At 35.4% G+C, this 12,786-nt stretch overlaps 1 protein-coding gene across 2 annotated transcripts in view; it reads right to left on the minus strand.

Annotated features, from left to right (window-relative positions):
• Positions 1 to 5,288: 5,288 nt before the first annotated feature.
• The window catches only part of EEPD1 (endonuclease/exonuclease/phosphatase family domain containing 1), a 48,423-nt gene continuing 40,925 nt past the window's right edge, over positions 5,289 to 12,786 (minus strand). For both annotated transcript variants that reach the window (XM_063304043.1, XM_063304042.1), the window contains 3 exons: positions 12,315 to 12,447; positions 6,981 to 7,175; positions 5,289 to 5,776 (listed from right to left, as the gene is read on the minus strand). In XM_063304043.1, coding sequence (XP_063160113.1) covers positions 5,577 to 5,776; positions 6,981 to 7,175; positions 12,315 to 12,447 — 528 coding nt within the window. In that variant the 3' untranslated portion in view covers positions 5,289 to 5,576. The remainder of the gene's footprint in view (positions 5,777 to 6,980; positions 7,176 to 12,314; positions 12,448 to 12,786) is intronic.

Consider the following 12,786-nt stretch of genomic DNA (forward strand, 5'->3'; position numbering starts at 1 on the left):
TCAATGACAGCTTATTGATGCAAAATGACCTATTTTGAATGAAAACCTCATTTAGCAAGAAGACTGGAAAAATTAATAATACAACATACTTGAATTGTGAAAAAAAGTATTCTGCAATACAATGATAGTCAAAGTAGATTTTACAGACCAAGAATTTGTATACAGTAGTTTCCATTGTTATTACTATATTGTTATATAAACTGAATCCATTTCTGAACTGAGTGAATTCAGTGAAGAGACTTCTGTTGATTTCAGGGATCTCTGATGTTGCCTGTTTAGACCAAAATTAGTTAAATTGATGGTTCACATAATAATTTATTAACCCAGTTAAACAGCAGTGTAAACTACCCAGAAATAATCCAAATAAAGACTAAATGAGCACTGTATGTGCTTTTTCAGTATTTAATTTTTGGTAGTATGGGGCAATGCATTGCAACTGTACCTTACCTTATTTCAGCAGACCTATTGTAACTGCATGCTATTGTTCAAACTGTCCTAATACAACATGTTAATACCAAGGGTCAGTATGTTCCTGCCTTTGTTCCTTACCTGTCCCAATCCTATCTCCTTAAACCCATTGCAATTGCAGTGCCATAAATATAGGCCTAGGAAAAAATAATTCAGAGTGTTTGAAAAAATATAGTAGGTCTGTACAGAGAATGACTGTGCCCAGGAGTGGAAAGAATCATTTTTGGTGGAATTGCCCCATAGTTCTTGTCATGAAACAGAATGTGGGGAAAAGACAATACTGGCCTGATATTCTACATATCTCTCAGGTAAAACCTACACTTAGTCTTAGCATGTAGCTATTGAAAACAATCGATTCACATTGACTTTCACAAAGTTAACAAAACTTTTAACAAAAATAACTTGCTCTTATCTATATTCACTTTCTCAAGCAAAAGGATTTAGCAGCAATGATAATTTTATTGGAGAGCCTGGTAATTCCCATGTCCTATCTATATCTAAATTTTAGGTTCTGAAAGCAGTTATTTTCTTACTCTTGAAGTGTGGATTTAAACATTCAGGTTGTAGACTTCACGTATGGTCTAATTTTACATACTATGTTACCACATACATGTTATCATTAGTAATGCATGTCATTCTGCTCTGCCAGATGTCGTTCTCACAGGAATGTGGAAAAATTGTGGTATATGAATGATATATGAACATGCAAAGTCATCTTGTATCCACAATGGATCTTTTAAAAAAGTCTGGTGCAATTTAACTTTAGAAAATGTCAGTGTAGTAATTTGATAGTCAACTCATTTCTCCATCAGAAAGACCACTCCATCAATTGCTCTTAATACTGTTTTTTTCTCTATTTATATAAAATGTTTTGGATTTGTAATTGTGGTTTTGTAAAGTTTTTCTGGATTTTTAAAATTGTGTGAAACTTGTTCTTAAGCTGTTGTAATGAAGTGGTAAAATAAAGCATAAGAATGGCTTTCACCAGACTGTTTCACTATGGTTATATATCACTTTAAAAAAGTTATTGCTAGATTTATTTGAACTAACAAAGATAAATTCTGCCTCTTTATCTTAGTTTAAGGAATAGCCTTATATTACCAGATCAGCAATTATGAAACATACTATCCAAATGTTTGACTAATAGTATGTTTTTAAGATGTTACTACATTACTCTTATCCTGATGCTTGAGACATGTCAGTCAGTCTTGGGAACAAATGAACTAATTGTATTTGGCTTCTGCGTGGTATTTTTTAAAAAGCAACCCTCCCCAATCTGTTTTCCTCAAGATATTTTGGATTACAACATATACATGTACAGGTAGCACAAATTCCAGCTAAAGATAACAGATTCAGATACTGGCTTTACCTGTACAGAACCTGGAGATACTTCCAAAAAAGTCAGATGTTGAAGCAACAGAATCCTGAGTGTAAATCCAATTATTCTCTTCTGAACCCAAGTTCATTAAAGGGAGTAGCAAGAAACTGGACTGCAATATTTTCCAACAACATTTTATCCTTTGTCACCAAGAACCCTTTAAATAGATTTGGATAGAACAGCAGCCCAACTGAAATCTGAAGAGCTCAAAAATCCTCTTCTTTGGAGAAATCTTTGGGAAGCCAAGCTTCAGACTCAAATCCAAACAATTTTTTTCATATTGTAGCCTTGAACTTTGCTCTTATTATTCATTCTTCTTTACTGAAATGGCATCCTGACAATTTTCCACACCCTTTTTACCCACTGATTTCTCATTTTCTTCACTGTATATTAATACCATCATATTTTCGCCTTACTTCTGAATGAGAAGTTATTTGAGTCCAATAGAAGAGAATATCTGTAGCTCGGGGTTGAACTGTGGAGTCCTTGATGCGCTCTGAGCTTGGTGATTTGCTTGCAGTTGTTTCATTACCCAACTAGGTAACTCTTGCACTGATGATGTTACCTAATTGGGTATGAAACATCTGCAAGCAAGCAACCAAGCTCAGAGAGCACCAAGGACTCCAAAGTTATTTGAGTCTCTAAACAATACAGTGATAGACAATTCACTAGTTACCTAAACAATACAGTGATAGACAATTCACTAGTTACCTGCCAATGTTTTGACACAAATGTAATATTATAACTTCTCAAATACAGAAAATTGGATGTAGGAGACACAAATGTGAATACAAATGAGAAGAGACACAGGATCATTTAATGTATTTGCAGGGCAAATATATGGCCAAAACAATTTTTTACAGAACAGGCACCGGTTTCCTGTTTGGAAAACCTCTCTGCCATTCAATTTTGAGAAAAACTAGCACTCTCAGGTAATCCTTTCCTGAATTGACACCCAGTTAATATTAAACAGGTGTTATATTGCTGCAATAAAGTTCTTGTAGTTGATCAGCTTAATATTTGCAGTAGCACTATTTAATTATTTGTGTTCAAGAGCAAATGGATGGTGGCCAATTTCTCAAAAACTGCAAATGCGAGCTAGTTCATAAAACTGTATTGTGTTCATTGATCAAGAAATCCACACATGGTAATATAAATGAGCAAGGTGTGAGTTCATCCAATCATGATTCTTTTTTCAACTAGATTTGTTTACAAAAAGAGATGATGTCCATAAGTTCCAAATAGTTAAGCTGAACATTATAGATTTAAGCCAGTTTAGTATCATTGTCTTGATAATGTTCTTTTGAAAGCTAGTTGAGACAGTGTTTAGCTACGTACTTTATGATTATCTGCTAGATAATGCATTACTTGATAAAAGTGGAGTAAACATGAAACACAAAAGATTATCATTTCCCTCCCTCCCCCCAGTTGTTAGAAATGGAGACTTTTCCTTCTAGGCTAAGGGTTCACCATCTGATGAACGAAACAATAGATTATTTTTCTTTATAGAGGGTAATAATTTGAGAACAGAAATTAACAGTGGAGTCATTTCAGTCTGATAACTGATTTCAACCTCTCTCGTCTTGTTCATGTAATTTAATTTGTTCAAGCTATCACACATTTTTTTCCATGCATACTGCACGAGAACTGAACATCGAATTACATTGTGAAGAATTTTTAGAATTCTTAGAAAAGGCTTGTGCTTGTTTCTATGTCTGCTTGTTTCTAGATTATCTGGAAAAGCGACTGTTCTATGAAATAACAAATCCTATAAACTTTGCAATGTGGTTTGCACGGCAAACTTGAACATAATGCTGTATTCTAGCATTCTTATATTTTAGGAGGTAGAACTCCCTGCTTGGTCCATGACTGGGAATTCTGAGAAGCAGACTCCTAATGTATCTGAAAGTGGGGGAAAGTTGCCGTATCCTATATCACTGATTCCTCTTCCAATCTACAACCTTTTGATAAAACTTATAAGAGCTAGATTGTGTATCTGCACATACTTCAAACTGTGATCTTTAATGAACACATACTATTTAAATGAACTTTGTTACTAACTCCATTTCGAAAAGAAAAATTGCTCATGTACAATAAAAGCAGATCAATTAATATTCAATAAAGTACCACATAATCATAACCAGTATTGTAATTTTTCACATTGAAGTTTTCACTCACTTCTTATAAACTATTAAGAGAAGATTCAAAAGGACTTTTTGAGGGTTAGACCTATCATAAAGGATTGAGGTCATGACAAAGAAGGCTTTGAAATTAATTCCCATTACTGCAATATGCTATACAAGAAAAGATCCAGAGCTTCTCCACCTAGGAAATCCTAGGAATTCATAGGAGTGAAGGGCCTCTTGAAGATACACTGGACCCTATCCATATTTATTGTTTATTTTCTATCCCGCCTTATATATATATATATATAAAAACTCAAGGGGGTGAACATACCTGATACTCCTATTTTCCCAACAACCCTGTGAGGTGAGTTGGGCTGAGAGAGAGTGACTGGCCCAAGGTCACTCAGATGGCTTTCATGCCTAGGTAATAGTAAATTAATAAGTAATAAGTAAATAATAAGTAAATAGTAATAAAAAAATAAATAAAAAATAAGTAAATAGTAAGGTTAAAACATTAGGTATTTTAACCTTACTATTCAATGGAAAGAATTCTGCAGTTTTCATGAGTAAGTTCCTTTAAATTTCTTTTTAAAAATTTATTGTTCTAATCAGTTTAACAATATACAAAACATTACATATGGCATAAGCCTCCAAAAAGTAAAATCTATAGAGTTAAGTCCAAACATAAATAGGTATTTTCAAATTAATCATGACAAGTAAATCCAATCATGACAAGGAAGTCCAATTGATATCAATACATTTGTTCTGTTTATGTCCACGGTCAGATTCAACCCTGACTGAAGATTATTGATTCCTTATTCTTACAGTTCCGTTTAAAGAAGTATAAATCAGGCACACCCTTATGTACAGAACTGGCTAAGGGCTGCTTAGATTTCATTTTATAAGTTTTAGGAATAATTGCTAATGGTCATGCTAGCTGGAATTTAGGAAGTTTTAATTATTAATTCAATTTTTTTTTTTATTATTTTTAAATTAAGCAATCTAAAAGGCACCAGGTAAGGCTGAGATAATCTTAGTTGTATAGTGATCACCTTTTCAATGGACTGTAGTGTTTTCTTTTTTTCAAATGATTCAACTCATGACTCATTATATCCCAATGTCAAGACTACTAGCTGTAGTAAAATGCAAGCTGGGTGTTAAATGTAACAGCACTTAGGGATTATTTTCCATTGCTGAAGTATCTCAAGCACATGACAGAATGCATTAAAAACTGGTTGCCTGAGTCTGCTCTTTCATGAGCTATTATCTTCAATTGTAGCATTTTATTAGAAGTAGAAAGAGGGAGATTGTGAACAAACAGTATTAAAAAGTGCATTTTATTTGCAGTTATCCAGGTATCCAGCCACAGAAGCACCCTCCAGGTCTCCGTAAGTCACAATCCACTCAGTGGCAATGGGATATCCTAAAACGCCCACAAAGGGGACAGAAGTGGGAATGGGAAAGGGAGATGTTAAAAGCAGAAGCTTATTCATTTTTAGATGATGAAAATACACGGCAGTTCTTGTTCACTGTCAGGCCTTGAGCGAAGGAATCTTCTAACCATCTTTTTTGGGAAAGGAAAATGAAGCTTGCATCTTCTTTCATCACCGCTCATGTTTAGAATTCAAGTCAGTGCATTCCATCATCACTCCACTTCCATTTTGAGTTAGATCCTTTCTATTCCAGTCCCTCTCGATGTAAAATTCAGCTAAAACTGGGCAGTGACTTGATGCTACTCCACCCCATGACCAGTTATCAGGGATCCAGGGGTTTGTAAGACCTTCTCTTACAACTGCCCAATGACCTGTGGGTGAAAAATTGTGCAGGGAAAAGAGCTGAATATTTGGAAAGACAAAAGAAACGCCAACAATGACAATGAAGAAAGCATCTCACTTTTAAATGTTAAGCTGTGTGCATTTTGTCAGAGACAGCACATCAAACATTTCTGAGGGTTGGACCTATCGTAGAGGATTGAGATCATGACAGAGAAGGCTTTGAAATTAAACACCAAGAAACTAAGTGGATGCAGACCTACTTAGTGCTCAGAAGCAACAAGGGAGGCTGGTGCTTAATTCAAGTTTTTGAAAGAAAATCATAGCACAAAGAACAGAAAATGAAATTAAACAAATGTGGGAGCTTACATATAGTTAACAGAATCCTTCTCCAGAATAATTATTATATTTCTAGGTTATTAAAAAGGAGTGAAGAAAATACTGAAGAAACTTGACGTATAACATGGTAAAGGAACACTGAACACTCAAGGTTATCTGACAGACACACCTTGTGGTCAGCTGTACCCCCAAAATACAATTGAAGGAGTATCTATCTTCATATATTTACTGCAGCAAATTTATGTCAAACATTGGGAAACAAACACATTCAATCTGGCTACTGTGCAAAATAGGGATGGGCCAGATTAGTCTCCAGAAGAGCAGCAGGAGACCCCCAAACCTCTATTATCCCCCACTGCTCCTGACTACAATTGTCAAAAAACAGCACAATTTCCTGGTACTCTGAGGTAGAATATACCCCAAACCTGTTGTGTAAACCTTTAAATAAGTTGCATGTAAATAATATAAAGCAAATACATTCAAAATTCAGCCTCCAAACCAATAGACAATCTATCCACTTGCAGTATTGCCTCACATATTGCAGCCCTTGATTCTCCCACAAATGTTAAATACATCCCCTGATCATCAAGAAGTGGGCCACTCTGATGTAAAACATCTACATATAGCAGCCTTTGTTGGTACCCAAGTTGGTACCCTTCATACATGTTAGAAACAACTTCCAACCTCCCCAGTCAGCAAAGTATTTGGTTATATTGTAGGAGATGAATAGAGGATACCAAGGTGGAGCCTATTGTATATAAAGTTGGCATGACACTGCAAGCAACAGGCACACAGCAAAATAACCTTTGCTATGCTTATATTTGAAGTCCTAACAATTAAGATGTACAATAATTGAAACTATTGAGAACATTGCCTCCTCCCAAAATGGAATCTTACCAGTGAAAATCTTTTTCAAGCCACGACTGATCCATATGTTGTCCAGGGACTTGGAACCTTGAGGATTCTTTGTGCTGATGTTTGTAAATGTACTTGCAGGAACCAGATGGTGGAACCTTTCCTTTCGTAACAAGTCATGGTCGCTAGTATCTGGGGGCTGGCTAAAGTCACCCAAAATAATCACATCTTTTTCACCTAAGGTTGGGAATAGTATAGTCATGAAGGGTTAGTGGAGAATGACAAAATCGATATCCAGAGGCTATATCTTGTACTGTACGTTAAACTGTATATAAAAAGACCACCATACAGTATGTGGCTATGAAAATCTAGAGGGCCACTAGATGGTAGCAAAGAGGTATTGAAAACTCCTTTTTTTCCAGCCAAGATGTGATACTCCTAACATTAATGTACTATACTGAATGTACTGTAATACAAGCTGAACTGCTCATATGCTAAGCTTCTCTGTTCAAATGGAGAGAGGAAATGTTGTGCAGGAATAAAACTGCAGACAGTTCTATCCTAAATCCTCCTGTTATTATTTATACATTAATATACTCTTGTTATCCTAAAGAGCATAAATCTTTGCAGCTGTACAAAAAAGTCCCATTTACAATTCAAAAAGATTTACTTGTAGGTGAATAGGTAAAAGTTTGCAATCCTAGTGATTCACTTCTGTTTCCTTTTAAGATATCCAATTATTGTTCTTAATACTCTTTACTAACTTCTATATACAGCTCTATTCCTCCTATGGAAGTATTCTGCCACAACTCTTGGCTTGTTTGGATTTTAAAAATGGTTGTTAAATTATTATCCTTTCTTTTTGGTCAACTATTTTCACTTGGTCTCAGAATTGCCAAGTGAATTCTGTCTGATGTCATCTGATAAGAGATAATCAGGTCTTTATCAGACATATCAATGTATTCTATTAAATAAATATGATATATTGATATATATTGATATGATCAATAGTATTCTACTGAGTAAAAACCAGAGTTAAAGTCCCTTCATCACTGCTGGCTGTGCAATGGTTCTCAGTGTGATACATATCTATGCAATGTTCCTCATTATCTCATTATATAAGTAATAAATGTAAAGAGGGTGGCAATTAAATCACCTAAATAACGGGTAAAAAGACGTGAGGAGGAGAAAGTTGAGAGAGGCTGAAAGAATTGCAGGAAGCAATGTAGGTTCATGGACGTAGCAGGAAAGCCTCAAGGATGCCAAACAATAAAAGAAATGGCATGATTATGAGCTTGTTGGATTATAAATCTTGGGATGCTTTCAGAGAAAGTTAGTGTGAAACCATTCTGGATTGTTCTCAATGATTTTTGTACATTTTGTACAGTTAGTGCTTAGTGTATCTTTGATTAGAAATTAACCATGGAAAATAATATTTAACTACATTAAATTGTTTTAACAATGTAAATAAGAATTGCTACCATAAACATGTATCTCAGTAAACTTTTTCTTGATATATTTTTGGAATTATGCCTAGTAAAAAGAATTGGTTTCATTTCAAATTTGATTTGTAACTATTTCTGAGTAGTACTGTGTATTTCTTTCTAGCACTTTCGAGTGTTTCTATATGTCCACCAGATGTGGTAAAGTGCTCCTTCTGTCTCATGGCATTTCCAGTATTTATTACTGTATGATTTGTCTATTTGGCAATTATTGACAAATTGTATACCATCTATAAAATATTTATACCAGTTTTCTCAAGTTAAAACTTGGAGTAAATTTTACAGATTTGTTCTATAATTCTTCCCATTGTTGTGTTGTGACTGTTTTTTTTTAAAGTTTTGCATCCATTTTATCATGCAATTTTTTATTTGTTCTGTCTCCAGCATCTACTCCTTTCAATTGTCTTGCATGGTTGATTCAGAAGCTGCATCCAGCTGACTCCACATTTACGTGCACATGCAGCCACTCTGCTTCATGATTTCTCCCAAGGTTATTTTCAGGAAAATAAGGTACCAATCTGGGCTCATACCACAATCACCTTCCCAAGCCAGTGCCCTACAAATTTATTGGATTTCAATTCCCATAATCCCATGCAAACACAGCCCTCAAGTTGGGGAAGGAATGTACGCAACAAAACAACAGTATGGAAGAATGTTACAAAACATTTAGCAGCAATCTTTAATGGATGAAGGACAAGGTGCAAAAACCAATGGGAAATCTGCTCCAGTGTGGCCTTGGATTTTGGTATCATTTTCAATCAGCATGAATGAATTATAGGCAAATGTTGTTTGGAAGACTTACAGAATTTAATGACTGTGTATGCACTTTATGAATGAGGCAAATCATTCAACTGTGCCCCAGACACATAGTAGTGACATATGAAGCATTGCAACACCTGCCATGGTTGCAAAAGCAAACCAATACACACCAAAAAGTGATATACAATCCTGAAAATAACCTTTGGAGGTGATTTTTGAAAGCAGCATCTATCCATATGTCTTTTTGTCACTTACGCACAACTAATCTGGTGTAACATTTTTTACATTCATAATCAATGCCAGTAATCCATTTCTTAACACCTTTTTGATGTTGGTTGGCCTAGTGTTGCATGTTACATGCCCTCTTCTGAAACTGGAGAATGCTTTCGGCAACCGACCTTGATAAATTGAACAAAGTCATGCTGTCATTTTTAGCCTTTGTTTAGCTGTAAACAAAATGCTAGGTTCTCCTGAGCCCAAGAGAGCCCATAATCTATACTAATCATGGTAAAATCATTGGGGTTTCATTGCAATTTCTCTGGATCTAGTTCCTAAGGGACAGAATAAGGGCTAAACATTGAAAATGAATTTAAGGATCAAGCTAATAACATCCACACAGGAACCGTCAAATTTCTAGTCAATGCATTATCTAAAAAACAAGAGTGAGTGAGTGAGTGAATGAATAACTTTATTACAGTCTTTGTCCAGCCTTTACAATAAAAGAAAATTGTTTAATTCAACAATTCATTGTCAGGAAAAAGGAAAACAATAAAATAGTAAAACAATGTATCTAATTAAAATGTTGCATAATTGTATAGCTTGATAAAAATATTTGGCCCAGGTATGTGAGTGTAGAATCAGCATCCCTTAAAAGGAAATAAACATAAAATCTATCAGTATGACCCATAAATTTAGAAATAATTGGGGAGATCAGAGCACGTCTTGGGGCATCATAAAAAAGACACTGTATGAGGACATGGGCAACAGTTTCTACCTCCCTGGATCCACACTGATTGCCAGAATGATATAACCAGTGCTCCTGAATTCTATTGCCAAATTCTAGATAGCCGCAAACCCTCTACTGCAGGGTACCTATACAATCTCCTTAAGCAAATATAGATGGGCCTTTTCCAGAGCCTGCTGTGATGCCCTCCCCTCAGCAGTGCTGGCAGGAAGATTTCATGAGGCTCCTTATTCACAGAGACTTTGCCCTTGTGGATCCACATACCAGGTGGCCAAATATTTTTATCAAGCTATACAATTACGCAAAAATTTATTACACAGATAATATTGTTTTACTATTTTATTGTTTTCCTTTTTCCTGACAATGAATTGTTGAATTAAACTATTTTCTTTTATTGTAAAGGCTGGTCAAAGACCATAATGAAGTTATTCATTCAATTCTAAAAAACAAGTTAATTCTTAGAGTCTACACTATTCTGCCATTTGACTATGATCAAGTTTGTTGTAATCTATGGCATTTCAATGGCCCTAAAACATTTTCATATGGTACACAGCACTTAAATTTTAAAATATACATCCAATGTTTGATCCATTCTAAGTGGGCTTCATTTTCTGAATAGGTTGCATAGCAGCCTTCTCACTATTTCTTTATTTCCACACCCTACCCAACGTTCACTGGTTCTTGTGGGATCTTTGCAGCCTAGATTGGTTCCACTAAATTACTGAAGAGTGGAACTGTCTTCATCCCCTGCATGCCAGCCAACAGCTTCTCTATCTCATTTCTTTCAGAGCAACTGGGAGCCCCTTACCTTCATGTTATTACACATGCATGACTGAAATAACTTCATGGAAATTAATGATGACCAACATTTACTTGGTTCTTAGACGGGACTAGATGTGTATTTATTTACAAAAAAATGAATTTCTATTTTGTATTATGATTGTATGCATTATGATCCTAACCATGCAGTACCAGAGTGTGTTCTGGTAGCCCATTTAGAGGGAAACTTCCACTAAAAGCCAACAACCTGACATCCTGGTTTAAGAGCAAGCAGTAATTTGTTAAATACACATTCTTAAGCTAGCTGTAAGATTAAGAAGAATGTGCCTTTCATAATTGACAGTTGCGGTGCCTCCCCTGCAGACATTCTAGTCCACTTTTGCAATATACTTCCCTCTGCCCCAACACGTTTTTACAGATCAACCTTGAGCCTAAATAGGTCTCCAGATATGTATATAAATACAGAGTATTTCTGAATATATGGACAATATATACAAATTTTATAAATCGATATTAAAATCTATGGGTGCTGTAAACTTATTTATTTATTTATTTTCTATCCTGTCTTTATTATTTTTTATAAATAACTCAAGGTGGCAAACATAATACTCCTTCCTCCTGCTATTTTCCCCACAACAACCACCCTGTGAGATGAGTTGGGCTGAGAGAGAGTGACTGGTCCAAAGTCACCCAGCCGGCTTTCATGCCTAAGGCTGGACTAGAACTCACCGTCTCCTGGTTTCTAGCTCCTGGTTTCTAGTTTCTAATCCCTTATTCCTCCAATATCTAAGCAGTACAGTTATGGACTATATACATTAAATTTTGATTAATGATAGATGTGCTCCTGTTAAATCACACAGATTATTTTTTAAAAGGCATTATTACTTGGAAAAAATGCAGTTGGTAAGTGCCACCTTAGAAAGGGCATTTGCTCTTGAGTGGGAAAGAGAATGGAATGCCTCTTCTAAAATGATGCCTACTGGGTAGATATATGCATTAGCTAAATTAAAGTTGACTTTTAAAGAGAACGAGCATTTTTATCGTTTGAACATTTCCAGAAATTGACTGACCAAAACACATGTGAATAATTGTTTTGGATCAATTAGGCAACTGTTGTATTCAGCATGTCAAAATTCCAACATATGTGTTTCTGACACAAGAAGATGCCAGCACAGAGCAATTTTTCTGCATTCAGAACTGTAGAAAACCTTCCCTAACTCAGCCCTCCAGATGATTTGGGCTTCTAGGTCCATACTTTCTCTTTGAACTTCAACACATCTGGAAGGTGCCATGTTAGGGAAGGCTGATAAATAACAAATGAGTGATGGGTCCCCTTCAGTATTATTTAACATTTTTATCAGCTGGTCTTACCTTTCAGTGTTTCCTGTACAGTATGTGCAAAGACTGCTAATTTGTGACTATTGTGATTCTTCACAGAATTTTCTCCAGTGGATGGCAATGGCACTAAATGCAAGTTAACCAGTATTAAATCATTCACTCCAACCTAGGGGCAAGCATAGGGAGCATTAAGAGATTTTCAAGGATCTGTTCATACAATACCTCACAAATGAAAAATGTCCCCTGATTGCTCACCACTGTTCTCAATAATACAATCATTTCTCATTTGCAAAGAGACACATACTTACTAACAACCACAAACAGACCTCTGATTTGGTTTGTATCTTTGGGAAATATATTACTACCAACTTTTATTAGGACGTTATCTAACACCAAACTATAAACCCAGGAGATAATGCTACCACTTTTAATTGCTCAGTGAACCTTAAAAATAAACTAAAATGCAAATCATGCCTGCGCTATTTAATTTCCAACTGTTTCTTGA

Source organism: Candoia aspera, chromosome 4 (genome assembly GCF_035149785.1).
Source record: "Candoia aspera isolate rCanAsp1 chromosome 4, rCanAsp1.hap2, whole genome shotgun sequence".
Lineage (NCBI taxonomy): Eukaryota > Metazoa > Chordata > Lepidosauria > Squamata > Boidae > Candoia > Candoia aspera.